We start from the raw sequence: 23,931 nt of genomic DNA, 5'->3' as shown, positions 1-23,931 counted from the left end.
TTTTGAAAATTTAAAATTAATTTAATTATTTAACATTTTAAATGCTCTTGCTAAAATTTAAAGGTTTTGATTTTTTTCATGATTTATTAAATAAGTTATTAGTTCTAAAAGAAAAAACTTCTCAATTAATTTTCTTCATCAAATATATAATTGAGTCTAATTTTTATAAGAAACATCTTATGTTAATCTTTTTATAACAACCAAAAAAGGTATTAAAACCATCATGGGCACCTATAATTATTGGGATTATCCATGTCTGATTGTGAAATAGCAAAAGTCTTTCTTCATTTTCTTTTCTATATATGGCCAATCTCCTCTCTCGCGTCCCAATCAACTCATCCGGAAGTGTTGCCTAAAATGATCTCAGGCACGACCACCGTGATCCTTCTTGCACTCACAGCTTACTTGATGGGTGGTCATTTCACTCTTGTTGAACTCGTTGAGATCAACAAACATATTTGCTCGACCAAAAAACTTTTCCATTTCCATGAGTTCTTCCGCCTCATTGAAGACAATTGCTATGAAAACTTTTCCATTTCCATTAGTTCTTCCGTGTTGTTTTCTCCTCTCCCTCTCGCAAGAGCGTCAAAAACTTCCTTCCGAGCGTCCCACATTCCTAAGCTTCCATACAGATTAGCCATGAGAATGTATCCCACCTCCACCACCTTGGTACTCGCCTCAAGCAAAGACTCAAACGCTAGCTTCGCTACGCCCAAGTTCTTCCAACGGCAGCCAGCGGCCAACACCGTCGTCCATGTCAATCCAGTCGGCCTCACAGGCATGGAATCCACCATCGCCACCGCTTCCTCCAGCCGGTTTGCTCGACCCAGCAAATCGATCACGCAGTGGTAATGTTCCAGTCCCGGTTGAATGCCATAACTCCAGCTCATAACTTGGAAGTATTCCATGCCTCTCTCGACGAGCCCCGCGTGTCCACAGCTCGATATCACTGATAGAAACGTGATACCGTCGGGCTCCACGCCTTCGTCTAGCATGCTCTGGAAGTAGCTTAGAACTTGGTGGACGCTTCCCTGGCGACTTAATCCCGCTAGCAAGGAACTCCAAGTTACCGTGTCGTTCCTGTCGATCGAATGGAAAACCTGGCAAGCTTCGTTGATGCTCCCACACCTGCTGTAGAAATCGACCAGGCAGCCGGCTAGAGAAGCGTTGTTTTCCAGTGATTCAGTCCTGCAAATCCCCGCATGGAGTGCCTTCCCGAGCTGGAGAGCTGCTTTGCCTCCGCAAGCCTTGAGAGCAGCACCGTAAGTTCGAGCGTCCGGGGAGATTCTCTCCACCAGGATCATCCGTTCCAGGAGCTCCAGCGCCATCTCGCTCTCGCCACTCTCGGCGTATCCCAGCAGCAGCGAGTTCCAAGTGACGAGAGCGCGCACGGCCATCTTGTCGAAAACTCTGCGAGCGTCCGGCATGGAGTTACACTTGGTGTACATGTCGAGGAGGCTCGTCGTCACATAGATATCGTCCCTCGTGGCAGCTCCGAATGAGTGGATCGCCATTCCAGCCTCCAAAGACGCGATCTTCACAGCTTTCCTATCGACTTCACTGCTCTGTTCCTCCACTGCCATGCTGCTGCACGCCTTGAAAGCAGCGACGAAAGTCCGATCGTTTGGCTTGAATCCTTCGCAAACCATCGCCGAGAAGAGCTCCACTGCTCTTCGTCCATGTCCGTTCTCCGCGTACCCAAGCAGCATCGCATTCCAGGAGATGATATCCCGGCGAGTGATCCTGGAAAACACTCCTACGGCATCGTCCATGCTTCCAAAGTTGGCGTACATGTCACACAGCGATGTCGCTACGAAAGTATCACGGTCGAGGCGACCATTCTTTGCAGCATGCAAGTGAAGAGCAAAGCCTCTCTCCAAACACCTGATCTTCACAGCCTTTCCATCACCACCGAGTATCTTCTTCTCTTCCCTGGCAGAGATCTTCGTGCATGACTTTACCGCAGCAACGTAAGCTCTGGAATCCGCGCAAACGTTTCTCTCTCCCACCATTCTCTCGAAAAGCTCCAGCCCAGCCTCGCCATCTCCACTCTCGGCATGGCCGAGGATCAGCGAAGTCCACGACACGATATCTGGATTCTCCATCCGGAAGAACACTCGCGAGGAGTCCACCACGCTGCCACACCTCGCGTACATGTCGATCAAAACATTGGCCACGAACTTATCTCTCACGTCCAAGTAAGATCTCGCTGCTCGAGCGTGAAGCTCCATGCCAATCTCCAGCGCTCTCGCCTTGACAGCCACTCCATCCAGCTCCAACTCCATCGCTGGATCTCCCGCCGCCAATGCCAGACACGCCTTGATCGCTGCCACAAAAGTCCTGGCATCTGGCTCGCATTCCATCCGCGAGAAGAGCTCCAGCGCGATCTCTCCCTGGGCATTGGTGGCATAGGCGAGAATGAGAGCGTTCCAGACGGCGGCATCGAGGTCATGGCGAGGGATCCTGTCAAAGAGGGCGCGGGCATCAGCCACATTTCCTTGCTTTGCAAGCCTACTGATCGATCTGCTTGCCTGGAAGAGCTGATTCTTGTGGAGCTCGCGCCGGCGATTCGACTCGTCCTCCGGGAGCTGGAGATGGCGGTGACGCCGCGCTGCTACCGCCATGTCCATAAGCCCTAAACGTGAGAATAAAACTGTGAAACGCAAACTCCAATCGATCTAGCAATATCCATTCCATCCCTTTGGGAGAATACAAGCAAAGTAATAAAAAAACCATAGGAGACTTTACTATTTTCCAGTGAGCCGAAAGAACCCCATTGTTCTCCACGTGCTTTAGTGTTCCTATTTGGTCAAACTTCTGGAACTTTAAAGTTGAAAGCTTATATAGAAAGTGAGCCAAGAATGCTACAAGCAAACGTGATTGATAAACCAAAAATTTTCCATTGATCCAGACACCAAACCAACAGGCCAACTTGAAACACGAATAAATCGTTGAAATGCTTTGGGCTGCCACATCATACCATCTAGTGGGATCTAGCCGCAAGCAAAATCGCGATGAAATTTTACACTGACCATGCTACGGCCGATCTAGCGGAATGAAAGCGCTCCGGTTTCCGAAAGAATGCGCGCTGCTAAAGCGCCGCTTTCCGGAAGATAGAGAGAGAGAGAGAGAGAGAGAGAGAGAGAGAGAGAGAGAGAGAGAGAGAGATTTAGGTTTAGCGCCAAGGCATATACCCCGATTTAAAACTGACTAAGGCTTACCAGATCCTAGGGTTTTGAGTGGGGATGGGCTACTCGACGCAGCCATGGCGCAGCAGCAAGATAGGGCTGCTGGAATTCGTGGACGTCTCAGGCAGGATGATGGAGAATTTTCTTCTTCCAGGGGATGAGAGCCAGAGTGACAGGGAGTACCTGGAGGTCAATCTTGCCCACGCGGGTTTGGGCGGGCGGCAAGCAGCGGAGGCGCGGCAGCTGCTCGACGCGGTGGATTTTGCCAGGGACAAGAGATCGAGCATCGAAATGGGCGATCTGGTGGAGATCCAGCGCCGCGTGGTGGGGAGATCAAGCGAGGGATTGCCATGGCTTGTGAGTTGGCTTGTGAGGTGGGCTTTCCCAGATTTTAGGAGCAACGAGGCCCGTGACGAGCTGCGCGACGCAATCCTTCCCAAGCTCAACGCGCGCCTTGCCCAGTCGCAAGACCCTCTCGAGCGAGTCAAGGCGGCGGCATGGTTTTCTAAGTGCTTGACGAGCCTGCGGCCCTTTGTCGATGGAAGCGCTCGCGTTGGCGAGGTGGTAGTGTCGATCATCCTCAAGGATTGGGCTCCTTTTCCTCTCAGGATACACGATCGTGGATGGCTGCGCGAGCAATCAATTCCAAGGGATGGTATTGGAGAAGAGGAGCTTGCAGCCTTGATCCTCCAGCGGGCCTTGGCTCGCGCCAAGAGAGATGGAGGAGAGGCATAATCGATATGTTCTTCCTTTGTCATGGCTTTCAATTCTCTCGAGATCTTTGAACGTGAATCTTTTAAACTTGCCTAGAATATCCCAATCGTCCGCTACTTGTGGTTCCGGATGGAGAATCCAGATATCGTGTCGTGGACTTCCCTGATCCTAGGCCATGCCGTGGAGATGGCGAGGCTGGGTTGGAGCTTTTCGATGGTGGCGGAGAGAAACGTTTGCGCGGATTCCAGATGGTAAAGTCAGATCTCCGCCAGGGAAGAGAAGAAGAAACTCGGTGGTGATGGAAAGGCTGTGAAGATCAGGTGTTTGGAGAGAGGCTTTTCTCTTCATTCTCACGCTGCGAAGAAAAAATAGCGACATCGCTACGCAATGCGCTGCTGGGATACACGCAGAACAGACAGGGACGAAGAGCAGTGGAGCTCTTCTCGGCGATGGTTTGCGAAGGATTCAAGCCAAACGGTCGGACTTTTGTCGCTGCTTTCAAGGCGTGCAGCAGCATGACAGTGGAGGAACAGAGCAGCGAATTTGATAAGAAAGCTGTGAAGATCGCGGCTTTGGAGACTGGCATGGCGATCCACTCATTTGGCGCTAAGACGAGGGACGACATCTACGTGACGACGAGCCTTCTCTCGATAAGATGGCCGTGCAACTTGCAACTCCGAGAGAGTGGCGAGAGCGAGATGGCACTGGAGCTCCTGGAACGGATGATCCTGATCGAGAGAATCTCCGCAGAGGCTCGAACTTACGGATGCTGCTCTCATAGCCCGACGATATCATGTTTCTATCAGTGATATCGAGCTGTGGATACGCGGGGCTCGTCGAGAAAGGCATGGAATACTTCCAAGTTATGAGCCGAATTATGGCATTCAACCGGGACTGGAACACACTAACACTGCGTGATCGATTTACTGGAGCGTCCCACATTCCCAAGCAAGTTAGCCATGAGAAACCACCAGGGACCCAAATGCTAGCTTTGCCACTCTCAAGTTCTTCCACTGGCAGCCCGCGGCTAGCACCGTCGTCCATGTCAATCCAGTCGGCCTCACAGGTATGGAATCCACCATCGCCGCCGCTTCCTCCAGCCGGTTTGGAAGGATCGCCTCTCTTGCGCGAGTGAGAGGAGAAAACAAACTCATGGAAACTATGGAAAGGTTTTCATAGCAACCGTGATGAATGCCGGTTGAATGACAGACACCTCTGGGGCAAGATAGAGACGACCACCCAACAGGACATGAATGAAGAATGCGATTTTAGAAGATCAAGACGCTGCAAAAATACCCAAAAACTATTGGAACGCTGGTCTACTTTGTATATGTCCGAGATCGTCCTAGGCTCGAGAGCGGAAATGATTGACAATACACATTTATGTTTATATGATGATAACTTTATTCTAATGCCTATATCCTGCCATCAACTTCTGTGTTTGTAGACCTCTTCTGGTAAGCCTGTCCTTCGCAGCGTCTGTGACTCTTTTCCAAACCCTTCCAACGCACCACCTTTGCACAGTCATTGGCAATGCTTGACAAAGACCTTGGAAACATAAACAGCTGCACAATCACATCCGAGTAGTCACGGTCTCTGAAACATTCAAGGCTCTCTAAATTCTCTGGAAACTTCCTCCGGAAAGCTTTTGGGTAGTGGAGAGGAAGAGCGGATGGTTGTCGCCGTAGAAATCAACTTTTATTTCCACTCGGAGTGGAATCAATGACTTGAACCAGATGATGGAAGCCGACAGGAGATACGTGCTACTTGACAGCCAGGAGCGCGTGAGAGACTACTGCAGTCCGTATCACAGGAGGTTGCACATCGAGGTAGGCGAGCGAGACAATTTCAAGGGTGGTGCATGGGTTCCATATTACGATTATCTGCTGAAGAATCCCAAGGGTTGGCGGACCACGGTGGTATATGGTTGTAGGATGTTTAAGGCAGCATCAGAATCGAACCCTTTTTTTCTCCTCCCAAGTATGCAGCTTGGATTGGCGACCTTCGGAACAAGGTCGTGGATGGAATTTTCTTCCTTCCGTTGGTGTGGAACTTGCATGCTATGACAGGGCTGTTGCTTCCAGGGATTCACAGGGCAAGCTGCATTTCTTTGCTCTACAGGCTACAACGAATGAGAAATCCCACAGGCCCAGTGTTGGGGAGTTCATGAATCTTGGAGTGGTGGAGAAATGGATATCTTTTGAGGACAAGTCATCGGGATGGCAGCCCAAGCACGACTGGACATAGCATTATACATTGTCTGCTTGAACCAGTCCAGATTCGGTGATTTTGCGTATTCCAAATGGGACATACTTTGGCATGGCTGGATATACAGTTCCTTTTCAGGACGCTTTTCGCCACAGCCTCCATCATGGCCTCCAAGAGACGCTCAAGCAAGTCACAATGAAGTAAAGAGCCTTCAAATGGCATCTGCCAAAAGAGCAGCAGTAATATGAGTTCTTGTGTCACTATTGGAGGACAAAGAACTTGTAATATTACAACAGAAAGAAACACAGACATATCTCAGTGAGAGTATTTTGAGCAAGACAGGGCTCCACAGGGAGATTGGGGACAAAAACATCCTTGGGTTGTTGGAGAAGAGCTGGAGAAGAGATGAATTGCTCAGCAAACTCAATTTTATGAGGGAAATCAGAAAAATGACCAGCTAACTTTGACTTGACCAGATTAATGACGTGGACACCACGACCTTGGGTCAGCACACGACGATATAATGGCCTCTCAAATCGTCGTCATGGTCACGGCAAAGATCATGGCGCTGCTCCAATTCCTCTTCCTCTCTCTCCTCCCGCTCGCGCTCGCATACGATCGAATGCCTCTGGGATCGTCCCTGCTCACCACTGAATCTCTCATTTCGGCAAATGGCAGAGTGAAGCTCGAGTTTTTCTCCCCAACCGGAGGCAACAGCAGTGATCTCTACTTAGGCATCTCCTTCAACACCAGAACCAGAGAATTCATGGAATTCATCCCCATCTGGATTGCAAACCGCGACACTCCAGTGACTTCCAACGCCTCGCTCCTCCTCACTAGCAAAGGGGAGCTCCAAATCATCGATAGGGGAAGTATCATATGGTCTGGCGCTCCCAGCTCCAGCAACTCGGGAATCACCCAAGCGGTGCTCCTAGATTCGGGCAACTTCGTCCTCACTGACAACTCCTTCGATCCTAGAGACGATAACGCGGCGTATCCCTGGCAGAGCTTCGATCACCCGGCGGATGCCTGGGTCCCGAGGATGAAGGTGTCCCTGAGAACCAACCTCACAGCCTGGATCTCGAAAGTCTCTCCAGCTCGCGGGCGATTCGTCATGACAATGAGAACCTCTAACGAATTCGTCATCTCCCCCACGAATGATACGTCGCGGGAGTACTGGACGTCCGGTGCTTGGAACGGCAAGATCTTCTCGCTGGTACCGCAGATGACCGACAACTATCTCTACACGTTCATCTTCAACGCCACCAATCCTCCATCCTTCACTTGGTTCGAGAAGAGCTTCCAGCACTCCATCTTTCGCCTCGGGCACGATGGAAGGATTGAGGTGAAGCAGCTGGATGGAAACGGAAACTGGTACACCCCCTGGGCCGTCCCGGCTAACATCTGCGACGTGACTTCTCTCTGCGGATCAAACTCGGTTTGCTCGAGCAGCTTGAATCCACCCTGTAGTTGTCCCACTGGATCGAGCCCGAGCAACGACACTAACTGGAGAACCGAGGACTGGGCCGAAGGCTGCACCGCTCTCTCGAGCCAAGCACGGAGAAGTTCTTCCAAGAACTCGGGAGTTGCCATCGGAGTCGGAGCTGGCATCGTGCTGTTGCTGCTGGCAGGACTAGCGGCGTTTGTGATCGCCAGGAGAAGACGCAAGGCCAAGAGAGTGAGCTCCAGCAGTGGCAGCAGTAAGAGCGATCAAAGGTCCATCTATAACTTTGTTGACGGCGAGCTCGCCAATTTCACGTTCAAGCAGCTCCATGCAGCAACCGATGGTTTCAAGAAGCGTCTCGGGAGTGGCGGCTTTGGAGAAGTTTTTAAAGGGAGCATCCAAGGCCAGGCCGTGGCTGTCAAAAGGCTGATCAAGTTCGATGACAAGCAGTTTCGAGCGGAGGTGAGCACCCTTGGCACCGTTCAACACATCGACCTCGTCCGGCTTCGAGGATTCTGTGCCGAGGGAAGGCTCCAGAGGCTTCTGGTGTACGAGTTCATCGAGAGAGGATCGCTGGACAGGACCCTCTTCAACCGAGATGCTGAAAACTCTGTCGTGCTCAGCTGGAGCCAAAGGTTCGGGATTGCTCTCGGGACGGCCAAGGGACTGGCATACCTTCACGAGGATTGTCGACACCGGATCATCCACTGCGATATCAAGCCAGAGAACATCCTCCTGGACGCCGAGATGAAACCCAAAATCGCCGACTTTGGCCTGGCCAAGCTTCTGGGACGAGAGTTTAGCCGAGTTGTGACGAGCATGAGAGGAACCCGCGGCTACCTTGCACCAGAGTGGCTGTCAAACATGCCCATCACCCCCAAAGCCGACGTCTACAGCTACGGTATGACGCTGCTCGAGATCATCAGCGGCCGCAGGAACATCGACTTCCGAAACGACCAGATCTTCTTCTATCCCCTCTGGGCTGCTGAGCAAGTTTGTAACGGTGAGTTCTCGAAGTTGCCGGATGATCGTCTCGACGAGTGGGATGAAGAAGAGCTACGCCGGGCTGCCAGAACTGCTATCTGGTGCGTGCAAGACGAGGAGATCAATCGGCCCAGCATGAAAACCGTGGTGCAAATGCTCGAAGGAAGTGCGACTGACTTTCCAGACCCTGTGAAGCCGAGCTCGTTTGAGATGTGGCTTGAGTTTCAAGAACAAAGTGGCTGACAAGCGTAGTGGCATGGATTAAGAAAGAAGTCAGATCAGCGATTTCTTTTGGAATCTCGGTTGGATTTTCCAGCCAGGAAACCCACCAAACGGAAGACCAGAAAAGCAAAAGAATTAGTAAAGGAACTCGTATTGCTGTAGTAGCCCTGATTGAAGGAAGAAGTCGTGCTCGAGAGATCTTCCTAGAATGCGGCCGCCATTTGAGACGACCCAAGCGGCAAAGTATGCGTGCCAAGGTTCGTAGTTTTCTATGGATTGGGCTTGTGGGTGATCGCCACCATGGATCGAATCTCTCTCCTCCTCTTTTTCTCGCTCGTCGCGCTCGTGATCCATCAAACTAGCCTCGAAGTTTCAGCTCAACCAGGTGAGTGAGAAGAAAATCTCTTCCCCTACCTTGAAGTTCTTCCCTTCTAAAGCAAGGAACTTTTGTATCCTTTTGGCAGGATTTTTGAGCTTGGATTGTGGAGCGAATGCAAGCTACACGGATCCAGCCACCGGAATTCGGTGGCAGCCAGACGCTTTCTTCCTCTCGAGTGGAGCAAGTAACAGCGTCATCCGTCAGGTATCAAACTCTTCCGTCCGGAATCCATACAGGCAGCTTCGATCTTTTCCTGGACCCGATCGCAAGAGCTGCTACTCGCTTCCTGTGAATGCCAGCCAGCGGTATCTCATCCGAGCAACTTTTCTCTATGGAAACTACGATGGCCGAAACACTGCTCCCGAGTTTACCATATATCTCAACGTTACGCGCTGGGCCGAAGTGAGGGTGGAAGATATCAATCGTGAAGTTTTCGTGGAGATGCTGTTTCTCTCCCCCGGATCGACGCTGGAAGCTTGTCTTGTGAGTGGAGGAACTGGAGTTCCATTTATCTCTACTCTCGAGCTTAGACAACTGATTGGATCCATGTACTCGGCTCCATACGAAGGTCGAGCTCACCTCCAACATATCGTTCGCATCAACTTTGGAGCTCTCACAACCGACGACGTGAGGTAAGAAAAATCACCAGAGTTTTTCCTTTCTACAACTTTGCAGCAAAACTTTCAGGTATCCGGATGATATAGTCGATCGAAGATGGCAGTCGGATCTTACCAGGCCAAACAATCTCGCCGCGGAAGCTCCCGGGACGATCCGAGTGAACACAACTTCGACGGTAGGAGTGGATACGGCTGCCGAGAGGCCTCCCGAGCGTGTCATGCAAACCGCAGTGGTGGGATCCAATGGAAGCTTGACGTATCGCTACTTCATCCCAGAGTTCCCGGCGTTTGCTTTCGGAAGAACTTACTTTGCGGAGATCCAAGAGTTGAGAGCCAGCGACGTTCGAGCTTTCACCTTCATCCTGCCCAGCGATACGTTCTTTCGAAACCAAGTTGTGAACCTCCGGAATGACATCGGTGCGTTTCAAGCCTACGAACCTGGATATGACAACATCTCTTTGCCTGGAATCATAAACTTTGCTTTCCAGAGAACGGCGGAGGCAAACTTGGGTCCTATACTCAACGCCATGGAGGTGCTGAGGATTGTAAACAGGCAATCTCCCACAAACTTGGACGATGGTACTCAAGTTCTTCATTTTCTACGCTTTCATTTCATATGATCCTTTTTTTGCAGTGAATTCTCTCGGCCAATTCATTCAGCAGTTTGGACTCTCTGGGACGGGAGATCCATGTCTTCCCGTGATGTGGGACTGGATAACTTGCAGCAACGATGGAATTCCGAGAGTTAATGGAATGTAAGCTTTGAAAATGTTTACCATTGTTTTGTTCAAGTTCGAAGCTTGTTTTTGTGCTGAACAGAATACTTCCAAACAGTAACTTGAATGGTACAATCCCTGCTGGTGTTTCTCAAATGACAGGCTTAAACATATTGTAAGATCTTCGTCCAGTTTTGTTTCTCATCTCACGTCTTACATTTCTTTTCTTCCCGCAGAGATCTCCGAAACAATTCCTTGTCAGGTTCTATACCCGATATGAGTCGACTCTCTGTCTTGAGACAACTGTAAGTTTAGTGAATTCTCCTAGGGAGGTTTTTGAGCGTCTAAGTTCCAGGCATCTCGAAAGCAATCGTCTTAGCGGAGACTTTCCGGAATCTCTCGAAAATATACAAACACTCCAACTACTGTAAGTAGCTCTTGTCAATCCAATTATTTTACAGACTCCATTCATTTCTCCTGTTGCTAGATACCTCCAGAACAACCTTTTAACTGGAAGTATACCCGAGGACCTTCTAAACAGGCGTGGCTTGGATTTCCAGTACTCTGGAAATCCAAACCTGTGTACCAGGGATTGCTCGAACAATTACTCACGATCGAGAGTTATCGGAGGAATTGTTGGTGGATTGATAGGAGGGATAATTCTTTGCGCGGGAGCAGCAACAGCAATATACTTCGTGTTCTTGAGAAAGAAGCGGAGATCATATAAGGCAAGCACTCCATCAAAAACTACTGCGGACCAGCGTAAGTCCTGAAAGTTTCGTTCTCTGGTTTCTTCCATTTCGTCTCTAACGAAGGCAAAAACTCTCTAGCAGCGGACTCTTTCACGTCCATGATCTCTACACACCAGTCTCACGGATCCGACAGTGGGAGCTTCGTCCAGGAGCAACCAAGCGATGCGTATCGCTACTCGTTCCAAGAGATGAAAGAAGCATCAAACAACTTTGGCAACAAGATTGGCTCCGGTGGTTTTGGAACTGTCTACTATGGAAGGCTCAAGAACGGCAGAGAAGTTGCGATCAAAGTGTTATCAGCGACGTCGCACCAAGGAGCCAGAGAATTCTCCAACGAAGTAAGTTCTTTCTTCTTCCTCTTGGATCTTTCAATGAACTTGAGCTCTTTCAGGTAACGCTCTTGTCTCGCATTCACCACCGTAACTTGGTTTCGTTCTTGGGATTTTGCCAAGAAGGAAAAGAACGAATCCTCGTGTACGAGTTCATGCACATAGGAACGCTGAGAGATTGCCTCTACGGTATGTGATTCTGGAGATCGAGCAAAGCACAAGTGCTAAGATTTTATTGTTCTTTGCCAGCCAAAGAAGAAGATCGACTCGTCCTGGACTGGACTGCGAGGCTCAAAGTTCTTTTGGACGCAGCAAAAGGTCTGGAAGTTGTCCAAAAAGAACTTTTTTTATCTTCTTCTTCTTCTATCCAGGCCTGGATTATCTCCACACTGGATGCAATCCGAGTATCATCCACCGAGATGTCAAGAGCAGCAACATTCTCATCAGTGACAAGAAAACTGGCAAAGTTGCCGACTTTGGCCTCTCCAAAATGACCTCGGAAGGGTCGAGCCTCGTCTCCACCACTGTCAAAGGAACAGTGGGATACTTGGATCCCGAGTAAGAGCTCTTCTCTCTTCTTCTACTTCTGTCTCTAAAGCTCGATCCTCTCTTCGCAGATACTACATGAACCAACGCCTCACCGAGAAGAGCGATGTCTATAGCTTTGGAATCGTTCTCCTCGAGACCATCTCCGCGAGAGAGCCTCTCAGTCCCGAGCTCTTCGAGCCGGAATCCAACATCGTCCAGTGGGTCAGTGCGATCTCTCGCGTAGTTCTTCTTCGATCGAGCTCATGGATTCCTCTTCTTCTTCTTCCAGGCTCGAGCGGCTCTCCAAAAGGGGGACATAAAGAGCATCGTGGATCCAGCGCTTGGCGACGCTCCCCGGATGGAATCTCTGTGGAAGGTCGGCGAGATCGCAATGTATTGCGTGGAGCCGCATGGGGTGAATCGACCAACGATGGCGGAGGTGGCGCGCGAGCTCCAGGAGGCTCTGGATCTCGAAGAAGAGCCGGTCGGCCTCGAATCATCGCCAAAACCACACAATCCCGACCAATTCGACGATGACGTAGAATCATCGCGGGCAGCAGCAGCGGGAACTCCCTACCACCTGGATGCGCCCAGAAATCCACGGTCGACCATGGATCTAAGCTCGGTCTTCGCCCAACCCCACGCCCGGTGAGGGTGTTCTTGGCGCCCAAATTCAAAATATCTTCGTTTGGGGGATATTCGCTAGGGTTTATGACGAGGGCGGTATGCTCCTCGCGAATCCACTGCCTTGTTTCAAGGCTTTGGAGCTCCAGCACAGATTTTCTCCGAGAATTCGAGCGCTGCGCTCCCGGTGGCGCGGCGCCAGAGCATGCTCGTCGTCGGCGCCATTCGAGACTAGTAAGTGGAATTTGGTTGTGAGTTTTGTGGTTTTCTTCTGCTGCTACAAGTCGGGCCAGCAGCAGCAGCAGCCTTGGAAGAGAATTCGTGGTGAGAACTTGATATTCTTCTCAGGTTTAGCTGCGAGCTAGATTTTTATGTCGTGATTTTTGGAATTTCTCGCTAGATGAGCAAGAAGAATTTGATGCTGGTTTTATCCATAATTTTTCCGAGCTTGTATCTAAAGGGACTGAGAAGCTCCCACATTTGAGGAACCGGGTGGAGCGTATGATGCAGGCTATCCAGCTGAGAAAAGCAATAAACTACAACATCCCCGCTTCAAAGGTCTGATTTCTTTCCTTGTTTTCTCTACAGTCTCATAGAATTCTTCTGTTTGCAGATCTTGGAAGCTCTCACCGCTGCTAATTGTCACGAGCCATACTGCTACGAGCGCATAGAACTTCTCGGCGATGCGTATCTCAAGTGGGCCGTGAGCACCAGACTCTATCTAAAGTTCTCAGATTTTCCGGAAGGAGAGCTCACGATCACGCGTGGAAAGATCATCTCAAACTCGGCGCTTCACTACCTTGCCTTGGAGAAAGGACTTGAGACTTACGTGAGGATAAATCCTTTCGTGCCTGGAAGAGAGCCCACGGATCTCCAAGAGCTCTCAAGTAAAGTCCTGGCAAACGTGGTGGAAGCACTGATCGGAGCTTACTACGTCCACCATGGCGACAAAGGTGCTCGGCACGTAGTGGAGTGGCTTGGTATCGAGACAGGCTTTAGCGATGCCGAGCTCCAGATCGCCAGGGCTGGAAGTGTTGTTTCTCCAGAGGTTCTCAATTCGATCGACTTTGAGGGGCTGGAAAACACACTCGGGTATAGTTTTGGATCGAGAAATCTGCTCGCTCAGGCTCTCACGCACTCTTCTTCTCGGCAAGCTTCCATGGTTCCTATTTACGAGCGTCTCGAGTTTATAGGTGATGCTGTGCTGGACCATCTCTTGACAAGGCACATATACTTCTCCTACAAGGACTTACATCCCGGGCGCTTGACAGACTTGCGCTGTGCAGCTCTTAACAGCGAGAGTTTTGCTCGAGCAATGGTCAAGCACAAGCTCCATGCTCATATCTTGCACGAATCGAATGACTTCCACTCTCAAGTAAGTTGTTGATCTCTTTTCTTGACGAGTAGTTTCCTTTGCAGCGCAGATAAAAACTTATGCGAAACATGCGCTTAATATGGAAGAGAATGCCATCTATTCGTATGGTTTTGGAGCTGTCAAGGCACCGAAGGTGTTAGGAGATGTTTTCCAATCACTCGTTGGGGCACTCTACATTGACAGTGGCTTAAACTTGGATCAAGTCTGGAAGGTCTGTTGTTTTTCTTTTTTCCTTTCTTTCTCTTAAACATGAAATCGCAGGTTTTTGAGCCATTGCTACAGCCGCTGGTGACACCAGAAGCAGTTCCAATCCATCCAGTCCGCGAGCTCTACGAGCTCTGTGACAAGCACATGAAAAAACTGGAATGGGATTACTCCTTGTCCGGGGATCTGTTCCTAGCCAGGGCTCTCGTCGGAAACAAAGTTCTCGGCCGTGGTACAAACGTCCAAAAGAAGATGGCGAAGAAGCTGGCGGCCATCAATGCAATAGCGAAGCTCGACAAAAGCGCGTCCCCTCTAACACCGTCTCAAGAAGAAAAAACGAGTGGAGAATTCTCAAGACAGGCGCTACATGAGCTGTGCTCTCAGAGAGGCTGGCCATGTCCAGACTACAAGTAAGTTTCTAGTTTTCTCCATCTTTTTATCGATCTTCGTTTTGCAGCACACACAGTGAAACCGGGCCGGCCCACGCAAAGATGTTTACATGCACAGCATCGGTTCGTATCGAGCAAGGAGAGAAACAAGAATGCATCGGTCAGCCAAGGCCTACGATCAACAAGGCCAAAGACTCGGCAGCAAGGATGCTTATGGAAACTTTGCAAAAAAGTTAAGTCTTTTCCTTCTTTGTAGAGCTTTGATCATTTCAACGACAGTTAAAAATTTCATGTTTTTACAAGGCTAGAAGGTGGCAAAACTTTGAGAGCCAAGAGCATCGAAAAATCTCTTCCATCCAACGTAGACTCCCTCGATAACCAGCGCAGCTAGATCCGCTGGAGGATAAATCCTGGCATTGGCAACATTCTCCTCCGCCACCACAATCCGAGAGGCACCAGCGCCATCGCTGCGAACCATCTCAAACTTTTGCTCCTCCTGAGCTCTAGCGAAACATTCATAGTAGTCCCTCTTGTCCACGAAAGGAGGTTCATCCGCATTGCCATCGCTTCTCTCCACGAGGAGAACATTGGGAAACGGCATCACGCTGCGAAGGAGTGCTGCCAGAACGATCCTCCCAACCCGGCCATTCCCGTCCAGGAAAGGATGGACGTTCTCAAACTCGAAGAAGACCCTGGCACCAAACTTGAGGATCGCCTCCAAGCTCTCGGCCGAGAACTCCGCCTCGTCGATGGCGATGAGCTCCTTGAGTTCTTCGTTGGAGCTCGCCACCAGCTCTTCCAGCGCTGCTTCCACTCGCGTCGGCCACAAAAAGACGTGAATTCCACCCGCTAGCGTCCTGGTAAACACCACTTCGTGCATCTCTCGCCTCAAGTGTGCTGCAAACTCGGGCTTTGTGCTCGCCATGAGCTCCTGGTGAGCTTCCAAGATCTTTGGAACACTGAGGAGCTCGACCACTGTGCCATTCTCTTGGTGATCCGGGAGGAAAATCCTCAAGGCTCGGTCGAGGCAGCGCACGGCTTCCAGCCTCCTATCGGATTGAATCACATCTCCCAGCTCAAGAGCTTTGCCCCGAAGAATGGCTTCCCTCGTCTCCTCAAAGGTGTCAAATCCCTCTCCCTCGATCTTGTTTACCTGGAAGAGGTACTGCAACAGAGCCTCGGGGCCATAGCTCTCTCTCGCCCACCGCTTGTGCTCCTCCGGGAGCTGCCTGTATCGATCTCGGAATTCGTGGATCCTAGAGACGAGCTCGCTAGTGCTCACTGCGTCGCTGGATCGCCAGAATGGATTCGCCGAGACCTCGTAGTCCGCCTTTCCCGACGCCCGTGCGTCTACTGCGATCACAAGAGCGATCGCGAGGATGAATCGAAGGAGCATCGCTCAACCCTCGCTGACAAACCCTAATACAAACTTTTTTATATTCCCTAGTTTAAATAGGATAATATATATTTAGGGGCATCCGTTGGATCATAAGAAATCGGACGGCTGATATTCAAAATTCTTGTAACGTTACAATGGTTTCTTTCTTAGAGAAAAACCTTGTAGCGAGTTGTCTCGTTGGCATCTGGAAGTTTGAGCTCAAACCCGAGCTCTCTATACATCATCCAGCCTGTTGTATGATCAAAGCGAGTCGGAATCAATCTCTAGAAGAAGCAAGGAAGAAAACGAACCTGCCATCCATCGGCTGCATCGTCCATTGCCGTCGAGAAACGGGTGGATTCGAAGGAAGGAGAATGTGAAGTCTGCAACCATCAAGAACTTCTCCAGATGCTTCCCCTTTTCCTCCGAGATCTCGTGCCACTACGATATGATAGGAAGCAAAGCAAAAGAATTGGAATCGTAGTGACAGTTCATGATCAATTCAAACCTGGCTTAGGAGAACTCGTAGAGTGTAATGGAGCAAGCTCGGTATATGGGGAACTTCCGCAAATGTTACAGTCCCGGACCCTGGTTCTTTCATGAAAATCTGGAGTAAAGAAAAGAAAGAGTTCCTTACCATCTGGCTTCGATGTCCAAGCGCGGGCATTTCTCCAATACACTGGCATATGACGAAGAACTGAAGCGCATAGCGTACCCAGACCGATCGTGGAGAGCGTTCCTTCGTCCAATCTTGCCAAGAACTGTAAAGCAAGCTCCGTTGGATCCTCAAACGACTCATTCGCTGCCAAATCCCGGAACATTGCGGCTGTTGTCGCTCCGATGTGCCATAATCCGCCCTCCAATCTCCATGGCGGCAGCAGCGGCACGCGCCTGAATCACGATGAGGCGAAATCCGTGACGAAACACTGAAAAATCTGGAAATACCCAAGAGAAGACCACGCCTTGGCGCCGGATTCCTGCAAGAAGCATCGCCAGCGGCGCAATAGCGATCCAGATCGATCCCATCGCTTGTGTGAATCGCTCCATCCTCGCCGCATTGGGAGATCAAGCCAGTGACGATGAGAAAGATGAGAAATATCGCCATTCTTCCATAAACCCTAAAACCAGAGCGCCAAATTCAAATTTAAACGCGGAGGGACCATCTTACAAGTTCTTTTTTTTTTTTTTTGCCTTTCTCTTTGGGGAGAACGAATGTACACAAACTTGGTCCCTTTCCTCACTAGAGCAGATAAACTAAGCCTTGGAAAATTAGTCATCCGCTCTCTCAACTCTCACTCTTTCTTCCTTCCAATTTATGCTCGTCTTGACCATGATCTTGGTGTTGATGATTTTGCTGCTGTTGATCGCTTTCCTGCTGCTGCGGTTGCACTGTAGCTTGTTCCTGTTGCCGCTTCATCACCCCTTTCTCGAGCACATCCACGGGAACGTAAGCGAATCCTTTCGGCAAAAGCCTGTTGTGCATCGAGGCCTCAGTGGGGGTCATTATCTTCTCTCGACCCAAAGGCTCCGAGTGCTGCACAATCAAAGGTGAGAATCAGTCACGAACCACAAAAGAGGACAAGACAGAGACGCTACCCGGTTGAATCTTCTGAGCTTCTTCTGATCCCGGATTCCAGTGTTTGCGTCTGCTTTCGTCGTCGACCATGTCAACTCTTTGGTGTTGTTATTTCTTCCGGCCGGCCAGATAGGTTCCGTCAGCCTCGACTCGGCAGTCCAAGGCACGTCCAAAAGGCTATCGCTGTACAGTGGCCCGTTTCCTTCACCTGGTTTTTGATGATTCACAGCTTGATCCACCGAGTGCCCTCCCACGACAGCTACAAGCTGATTAATGTACAAATCTTTAATACAATGTGTCAGCTCCCGCTGGAAAGAACACGAGGCTTAGAATGCATCAAAAGAAACAACCGTGGAAGTGGTCTACCTTGATCCGCTCTCTCTTGCAGATGCGCTCGCAAATAAGCCGAACACGCTCAAACTCAACCTATGAAACACCTTCAGCAAAAGGGAGAGAAGAACAGGAGAAGCTTTTATACCCGAATCTGCCGCAGTGCATTTATCTCGTCCGGAGAACCATACTGCTTCAGCTCCGCCTGAGAGACGAAATCAGCTGACTGAACAGAGTTTTGACCAATTAGTGCGCGTGAAATATGTTTGAAAAAGGTGGACTAAGCAAACCTTTGCTCTCTGTTGAGGACTGTGACGCTCACAAAATGCTCGGTAATGAGCTCTGCCATTGATATTTCGCGCACTGATATAAAGCCCAGAGTCTCGTGCACACATAGGATGGAAAGCACCGGAGCAGTGACCGAAGTTGCACTGGGAGTAAAAAAACATAAAGGTCCGTAACGAAATTCGAGTTAAAAAGACTCCAAACCTTGATACATGCTCCTTGTTGTTGCTGGCAGATGGTGCACGTTAAGTTAAGCCGCTCACTCGGGACCGCCTCCTGAAAAACATTCTGCTTTAGATCCCTCTAAAGCCGGAAAGTGAAGATTAAACTCACCAGTCCTCCAATTGGACACGATTGCTCTCGTCCGAAAGTTGTCTTCGGCACCCACTGAAAGGAACACAATTACAGCGATGCTCAGAAGACGAAAGTTGAGACATTACCAGAGCGCAAAAAACATGCACCCAACGTCCATCCGATGATTTCTTGAATGCACCATACGCAATAGGACATAGAGCGCATTGAACACCCGGTGCTATCCGATCGCCATCTTCCATTAGCTTCACTGGCTGGTACTGGAGCTCGGTACAAGGCTGACAATACCAAGGAGCTGTAGGAAAAGGGTGAATACCATAGCAATCTTGATGGACTGCAACCTGCACACACACCATAGTTGCCACATATGTTTGCAGAGAAAAACAAAAAGAGAAAACGCTTACGTTGCACCGGTGGCAGTGGACGATCCTATTCAGCCGTAGAGATTCGTTGCTACTGCACACGTCGCACGCGTACTGGTCCTCATGCCTGTAGAAAGCGGGTTGCACTCTAAAGGACGACGAAACGTTGAGCCTCGGTGGCTTCGGTACAGGCGGCTTGAACGGACGCACATAGGGAGAATGCGGGTTGCCATGGTTGAGCTTATACTCTGCCGTCGCGTCTTGAGTAGGATAGTACGGGTCATCGTGCGTCGCGAGATCCCGTTTCACATATCCTGTCCTCGGCGATGCAGCAGCAGCAGCAGTAGCAGCAGCCAATACGGCCTGAGCTTCTCTATCTTTTTTCTCTTTCCTGCCTTGTTTTCGAGCTTCCTTGACATCAGCTAGAAACTGACTGACAAAAAGCAGATCTTGCAGTTGTTTTCTCGCAGCTTGCCGCTCCTTGGATAGCTGGCACAGTATTCTAGAAATCAACCGCTCTGTAAAAGAACAAGAGAAAGAAGCGTTGAGAAAATTTCAGCTTATGCTCAATGTGACATACCTGACATGACACGATTTGATTGTGCTCGATCGATCAGCTGGTTTTGCAGAAGGAATATTTCTGCTTCCACCTCGTCCTGTGGACACCAATCCAGTACACCGAGATGCTTGGCTTTACGCAACTGCTGCCACTGCTCATCCAGACTATTTCTGTCCGAGGTACTGCACTCAAGTTCCTCCTGACCAGAAAATGAGCAGTCTAGTGTCTGGGAATTTGATAAGTTCGGTTCCATGTGCAACAGCCTTTTCATGACCCCAGGAATTACGTACAATTGCTGATCCGTTCCCCCGGCGCTGGAGAAGCAACAATATCAGTATAAATTACTATACAGAAGCTCCAAACACTCACTCGATTGAGTCTTCATGATCTTGCGGACTAGAAGCTTCCAACCCAGGGCTATCACTGTCAAAAATCCCATTTGACACCTCATTGTCAAAGAGCCGACTCTGGTTTTGCATAACTGTCATCATTGGCTTTTGGATCTCGTCTCCTTGCAAACTTTCAGCCACAGATGGTCTGTCGTCCTGCATTGACGTATAGAAAGATCATTCATCAAATTCAAATGGAACTAAACGATCTTACCGCTTCGTCGCCGAACGAACCAAAGTCTTCCTCAACTTGAAGTAGCTGGCAGTTTATTTTCACAGGACCAGTTGAAAACGTTGCTGTATTTTCAGGGGAGTTGCCGTGACTCGGACTTAATTCATCGCTGTAGCCATTTCTCTTCAGTTTGGAAACAGATTGTCCGCTGTCACTCCCACTTACACTGCACTTTAGAAGTGAAGAATAAGTGCACAGCCACGCAGAAATACTGGTGTTTATTTTACTTTCGTCTTCATGTAGCTTCCCCTAAGCCAATAAAACCACGTAAGAAATGTGTTCGTGAAAGCTAGTGTAATACCTCTAGCCACAGTAGCAGCGTGGACTGGGGAACGTCAACTTCGGAGGCAACGGTTTCCATCGAAATACCGATAGTTTGTGTCACCTGCTCGAGGCATTACTGATGGTCACATCTAAAAGAAAAAAAAATGGAAACATACCTTTTTTACGTTGGCAATCAGCTCCTCTTGAACTGGCTGATTGGATGGACTTCTTTCGTTACTTGGCGATTGGGTAGCTTCTACACTAGCATTGCCTTTCAAAACAGCGTCAACTGCTTGATTATTCTGTCCAGCTTTTCCTGTATTTCCAGTGACAACAGCATTTACAATTTTGTCATCTGAAGACCCTTCCTTCAAGGCTACTGGCTCTACTGGCTTTGCAACTCGAATCGCCGAGTGCTTGGGACAATAGGCACGTAAATCGACCTGCTTATACATCGCATGTTAATAGAAATAAAAGAACAAGAAATTGCAATCTTACCTCGTCGGTATCTTCTCGACTTGAAACTTCCATCAAGAGCTTTGCATCCCTTGCACACAGAGGGTGAAATGCCGTTGCACACAAACCTGTTGGAAACACAAAATAACACTCAATGACGACGAGAGAGAAGAACGTATGTCGCTTACCGTGGCTACACTGAATGCAGGCACCGTGCCTTTCCTTGCACACAATGCAAACCAGCCGCCACCTTTCCTCCCTAACCCCTTCCACATTTTTCACCGGCTCCATGGCCACCGTGTCCTGAAGGAAAGTCTCGGGCACCCACTGCGTGCAAAAGAGATGCGCAAAGCGTGTCTGCTTGGAAGAAGAGTCGGCCTCCACAGCTACTGGCTTCAGTGCACCTCGTTTGCAAGGGCAAAGAACACAGCTGAAAGTGCCTTGGTCATCAGCTTCCACAGCACCACCACCTCTCTGACGATAGGCACACCACGAGCACAGCCACTGGCCGTCGGGAATGCTTTGAACACCATAGCATTCCTGGTGGACGGCGACGTTGCACGACTCGCAGAAAATAATCTGATTCCATGCGTCACTGTCCCCGCTGCTGCAAACATGGCACTGATCCTCCTCCTCGATATCAACCGGCGAGATGACCGTCGTTATGGTGTCCGGAGTCACGAGAGCTGCCTTTCTTCTCTTGCTCACGGGGCTGGCAGTAAGAAGCTTGCGCTTGATACCTCTAGCCGACTTATTCTCCTCGGAGCTCCCCTCGACCTTAAACTTCCTATCCTCCTCGGCCCATATATCCAAGTACCTACGTCCGCGAGGCCGGACGTTGAAGCAAGAGTCCTGTGCTAGCGACGAATCTATAACCCCGAAGCTCGTCCGAGGGAAGAGCAGCTTCACATCCTCGGCAATCACCTCTCGGAAGTAATCCTCCATCTGGACCCAGAACATCCGAGGATTCCCATCGTCGAGATCACCAAACTCTCGCTTCTTACTCACGGCCTGCGTCTTCCGAGCTCGATTCTTCCGCTTTGGATCACCGGCGTTTGGAAGCTTTACCAGCGGACCACTGAAACCAGCTCCAGCACCGCCAGCATTTCCAGCTTCGTCACCAGCAAAAGGTGACTTCACCGCTAGAGCTTTGACTGCCTGTGAGTAAATATCCATGCCCCGACCCTGCGATAACTTTGGCCCAGTTTGATCGCTCCTATGAGACAAGCTGCTGGAAACACCACCCTCGGCACCCCGTCCCATCATTCTAATCGGGCTTCATGTCGATTTGTCGAGAGAGATGGAAGATTCTCTCAAGCCCGGGATTAGGGCTCCTCCGCTGGCAGCAAACCCTAGGGCCGATTCCTAGGAGGGAGGAGAGGAGAGATCTGGCATCATACCTCGAGTACCGCCGCGCGACGCCGTGCGTCGGGCGTCGCCGAATCGATCCGGCCACATTCCCATGCTCCTCTCATTTTCGTGTGTTTTTTTCTCGAAGAAACCCTACTATTTGAGCCCTAAAGCTGGAGCCCTTAAGATAGGCGAATTTGCTTTCGTCTTTAGAATAAATTGGTGCTCCATCTGGGCTCCATCGTTGCTGGTATGGAGCTTTCTTTCCACTCCGCTCGACTGGACACTCACGCACTCACTCTCACTCACTCACTCTACACGGTGGTTTTGCTTTGTTCTTTCTTCCGCTCAATCAATCCTTGATCGATTTAATCGTCCTTGACCATGTTGAGAGGCTCGCTGAGAACAATCTTTGGAAGATCATACTTGGCACCTGGTTTGGATGAGAAAAGAAAAAACAAAGAACGTTAAGTTGTCCTGGAAGGAAGCGAGTGGAAAAACTTTAGAACCTCGTTCGTCGTAGCACGTTGATAGATCGTCCGTGGTGACGATGATCCCAGCGCTGTCCACAATCGTCTGTGCCAAGCTCAGATCTGCCTCGGCAGCAGCCTTGAGAGCGTCCCAGATCTCTGAAAGTTTCCACACAATTGACAAGGTGAGTGAGAGCGAGAGAAAAAAAGAAAGAACCAGCTAAGCTCTAGAGGAAAGTTTTACTTGATCCTCTGCTACGAAACAAGGATCCAGAAAAACTTCGAGGACAAATCTAGAAGACGATGGAAAAGAAGAGCAAACATCCGAGAGGAGAAAGAGTTACCTCGCTGGCCACCATAATGTGGTGCAGTGTCCCAGAATTCTTCGCGCATTTTCTTGAGCTGGCCTCTGGTGATGGCCTCCGGATGCTTCCACGGCTTAGGTTTCTTCAATTTCTTGTCATGCCCTGATTGGAACCAGGAAATCAGCGAAAATTTCCATGCCAAGCTCGAGACGCACCTTTCCTCGACGAGATCACACAACCCATGCCCTACCAGGTACCAGCAGCAATCAGCCGCTCCAACATCAAATCCTCCAGCTCGGGCGACGATCTTCCCGTTGGAATTGGAGCGCGGCGCCTAGCTCCTCGCCAAAATTCTACCTCGCCGCGATCATCCGCGAAGACCTAACAGCAAAGCGAACGCCAAGATCATCCCCGCAAGAACACACGCGCAAAAGAGCCTAGGTAGAGGTAAAAAATAAAAAAAACGTGGAGGGATTTGTTACTTGCAATCCTAGCCGCGACGATATGCGGCCACAGTCGTGACACGTAGCAGCTAGGGTTTATGCGCGATGGCCAAGTCGTGCAAAGGGCTCGCCAGGGAGCTCGTCAAGTGCTTGGGCGAGTCTGTGTGCTACCAGGTTAGGGTTCTATGGGCCGATTCGCAGTGAATGATTGATTGATTGATCGCTCTAGGAGGAGAAGCGATCGTTGCGGGATTGCGCCGGGGAGCATCCTCCCAAGATCGCTCCTGCCTGTGTGGGTTTGCGAGAAACTTACGCCAAATGCAAGCGCGGCCAGGTGAATTTGCGAGATTTTGCGCAATCGATCGTCACAATGGAGGAATTTGTCTTTGCTACCAGGTGGACATGAGAACTCGCATTCAAGGAAACAAAGGCTACTAGAAGAAGCCCTGATGTCTTAGAAATACGAAGGAAACTTGGCCGAAGAACGGTATATTCCATCCCCAGATCCAACGGCTGTGTTTAAATGCTCCCTTGATTTCCCGCCATT

The 23,931-nt window shown here is 49.9% G+C and overlaps 7 protein-coding genes across 9 annotated transcripts; 5 read left to right on the top strand and 2 right to left on the bottom strand.

Moving 5' to 3' along the window:
- The first annotated feature begins 3,238 nt into the window (after nt 1-3,238).
- Nucleotides 3,239-4,000, top strand: LOC9650047. The gene is made up of 2 exons (XM_024662975.1): nt 3,239-3,887; nt 3,918-4,000. Exons 1-2 carry the CDS (start codon nt 3,246-3,248, stop codon nt 3,921-3,923), a joined length of 648 nt encoding a protein of 215 aa, XP_024518743.1. The 5' UTR covers nt 3,239-3,245; the 3' UTR covers nt 3,924-4,000.
- Nucleotides 4,001-6,654: 2,654 nt separating this feature from the next.
- LOC112341973 (G-type lectin S-receptor-like serine/threonine-protein kinase SD2-2) lies at nt 6,655-8,800 on the top strand. Its single transcript, XM_024663013.1, has one exon. It carries the CDS (start codon nt 6,655-6,657, stop codon nt 8,779-8,781), a length of 2,127 nt encoding a protein of 708 aa, XP_024518781.1. The 3' UTR covers nt 8,782-8,800.
- Nucleotides 8,801-8,939: 139 nt separating this feature from the next.
- LOC112341958 (probable LRR receptor-like serine/threonine-protein kinase At1g67720) lies at nt 8,940-12,838 on the top strand. 2 transcript variants are annotated; one of them, XM_024662969.1, is made up of 14 exons: nt 8,940-9,145; nt 9,225-9,771; nt 9,827-10,335; nt 10,391-10,511; nt 10,576-10,647; nt 10,709-10,777; nt 10,828-10,899; nt 10,960-11,234; nt 11,306-11,562; nt 11,616-11,742; nt 11,803-11,871; nt 11,925-12,111; nt 12,171-12,303; nt 12,371-12,838. In XM_024662969.1, exons 1-14 carry the CDS (start codon nt 9,061-9,063, stop codon nt 12,731-12,733), a joined length of 2,886 nt encoding a protein of 961 aa, XP_024518737.1. In that variant the 5' UTR covers nt 8,940-9,060; the 3' UTR covers nt 12,734-12,838. The 2 variants fall into 2 exon arrangements, with proteins under 2 accessions (XP_024518737.1, XP_024518736.1); XM_024662968.1 differs by having other exon boundaries at nt 11,303-11,562.
- Nucleotides 12,704-14,970, top strand: LOC9650017 (endoribonuclease Dicer homolog 1). Its single transcript, XM_002989226.2, has 6 exons — nt 12,704-13,029; nt 13,106-13,263; nt 13,319-14,080; nt 14,130-14,291; nt 14,342-14,694; nt 14,742-14,970. The coding sequence occupies exons 1-6, from the start codon at nt 12,807-12,809 to the stop codon at nt 14,908-14,910; spliced, it is 1,827 nt and encodes a 608-aa protein (XP_002989272.2). The 5' UTR covers nt 12,704-12,806; the 3' UTR covers nt 14,911-14,970.
- Nucleotides 14,971-17,215: 2,245 nt separating this feature from the next.
- LOC9650015 lies at nt 17,216-22,260 on the bottom strand. 2 transcript variants are annotated; one of them, XM_002989196.2, is made up of 16 exons: nt 21,005-22,260; nt 20,859-20,944; nt 20,537-20,803; nt 20,398-20,481; nt 20,079-20,345; nt 19,845-20,020; nt 19,497-19,789; nt 18,959-19,434; nt 18,683-18,895; nt 18,576-18,629; nt 18,447-18,518; nt 18,248-18,388; nt 18,106-18,183; nt 17,994-18,053; nt 17,648-17,935; nt 17,216-17,585 (listed from the first exon to the last, which is right to left on the bottom strand). In XM_002989196.2, exons 1-16 carry the CDS (start codon nt 22,080-22,082, stop codon nt 17,337-17,339), a joined length of 3,882 nt encoding a protein of 1,293 aa, XP_002989242.2. In that variant the 5' UTR covers nt 22,083-22,260; the 3' UTR covers nt 17,216-17,336. The 2 variants fall into 2 exon arrangements, with proteins under 2 accessions (XP_002989242.2, XP_024518734.1); XM_024662966.1 differs by having other exon boundaries at nt 18,106-18,162.
- Nucleotides 22,261-22,354: 94 nt separating this feature from the next.
- LOC9650014 (ubiquitin domain-containing protein 1) lies at nt 22,355-23,373 on the bottom strand. Its single transcript, XM_024662976.1, has 4 exons — nt 23,157-23,373; nt 22,981-23,103; nt 22,676-22,795; nt 22,355-22,599 (listed from the first exon to the last, which is right to left on the bottom strand). The coding sequence occupies exons 1-4, from the start codon at nt 23,182-23,184 to the stop codon at nt 22,535-22,537; spliced, it is 336 nt and encodes a 111-aa protein (XP_024518744.1). The 5' UTR covers nt 23,185-23,373; the 3' UTR covers nt 22,355-22,534.
- A 49-nt stretch (nt 23,374-23,422) lies between these two features.
- On the top strand, nt 23,423-23,919 carry LOC112341960 (mitochondrial protein pet191 homolog). Its single transcript, XM_024662977.1, has 3 exons — nt 23,423-23,558; nt 23,614-23,718; nt 23,781-23,919. The coding sequence occupies exons 1-3, from the start codon at nt 23,490-23,492 to the stop codon at nt 23,820-23,822; spliced, it is 216 nt and encodes a 71-aa protein (XP_024518745.1). The 5' UTR covers nt 23,423-23,489; the 3' UTR covers nt 23,823-23,919.
- Nucleotides 23,920-23,931: the final 12 nt, after the last annotated feature.

Source organism: Selaginella moellendorffii, unplaced genomic scaffold (genome assembly GCF_000143415.4).
Source record: "Selaginella moellendorffii unplaced genomic scaffold, v1.0 SELMOscaffold_95, whole genome shotgun sequence".
Lineage (NCBI taxonomy): Eukaryota > Viridiplantae > Streptophyta > Lycopodiopsida > Selaginellales > Selaginellaceae > Selaginella > Selaginella moellendorffii.
Note: the sequence above shows the minus strand (reverse complement) of the source record. Positions and strands in the feature narration are given on the sequence as shown.

Excerpts from the sequence above, each read along its gene's own strand:
- LOC9650015 (XM_002989196.2), bottom strand. The coding sequence starts at position 22,082 with ATGATGGGACGGGGTGCCGAGGGTGGTGTTTCCAGCAGCTTGTCTCAT. Across the intron at positions 20,804-20,858 it reads GTCGAGAAGATACCGACGAG|GTCGATTTACGTGCCTATTG; the intron begins GTAAGATTGCAA and ends ATGTATAAGCAG. Across the intron at positions 18,184-18,247 it reads GTCCTCAACAGAGAGCAAAG|TCAGCTGATTTCGTCTCTCA; the intron begins GTTTGCTTAGTC and ends AACTCTGTTCAG.
- LOC9650047 (XM_024662975.1), top strand. The coding sequence starts at position 3,246 with ATGGGCTACTCGACGCAGCCATGGCGCAGCAGCAAGATAGGGCTGCTG.
- LOC112341973 (XM_024663013.1), top strand. The coding sequence starts at position 6,655 with ATGGTCACGGCAAAGATCATGGCGCTGCTCCAATTCCTCTTCCTCTCT.
- LOC112341960 (XM_024662977.1), top strand. The coding sequence starts at position 23,490 with ATGGCCAAGTCGTGCAAAGGGCTCGCCAGGGAGCTCGTCAAGTGCTTG. Across the intron at positions 23,559-23,613 it reads GCGAGTCTGTGTGCTACCAG|GAGGAGAAGCGATCGTTGCG; the intron begins GTTAGGGTTCTA and ends TGATCGCTCTAG. Across the intron at positions 23,719-23,780 it reads CCAAATGCAAGCGCGGCCAG|GTGGACATGAGAACTCGCAT; the intron begins GTGAATTTGCGA and ends CTTTGCTACCAG.
- LOC9650014 (XM_024662976.1), bottom strand. The coding sequence starts at position 23,184 with ATGGGTTGTGTGATCTCGTCGAGGAAAG. Across the intron at positions 23,104-23,156 it reads TGTGATCTCGTCGAGGAAAG|GGCATGACAAGAAATTGAAG; the intron begins GTGCGTCTCGAG and ends GGTTCCAATCAG. Across the intron at positions 22,600-22,675 it reads AACGTGCTACGACGAACGAG|GTGCCAAGTATGATCTTCCA; the intron begins GTTCTAAAGTTT and ends CATCCAAACCAG.
- LOC112341958 (XM_024662968.1), top strand. The coding sequence starts at position 9,061 with ATGGATCGAATCTCTCTCCTCCTCTTTTTCTCGCTCGTCGCGCTCGTG. Across the intron at positions 10,648-10,708 it reads ATGACAGGCTTAAACATATT|AGATCTCCGAAACAATTCCT; the intron begins GTAAGATCTTCG and ends TTCTTCCCGCAG. Across the intron at positions 12,112-12,170 it reads GTGGGATACTTGGATCCCGA|ATACTACATGAACCAACGCC; the intron begins GTAAGAGCTCTT and ends CTCTCTTCGCAG.
- LOC9650017 (XM_002989226.2), top strand. The coding sequence starts at position 12,807 with ATGCTCCTCGCGAATCCACTGCCTTGTTTCAAGGCTTTGGAGCTCCAG. Across the intron at positions 13,264-13,318 it reads ACAACATCCCCGCTTCAAAG|ATCTTGGAAGCTCTCACCGC; the intron begins GTCTGATTTCTT and ends TTCTGTTTGCAG. Across the intron at positions 14,695-14,741 it reads TGGCCATGTCCAGACTACAA|CACACACAGTGAAACCGGGC; the intron begins GTAAGTTTCTAG and ends TTCGTTTTGCAG.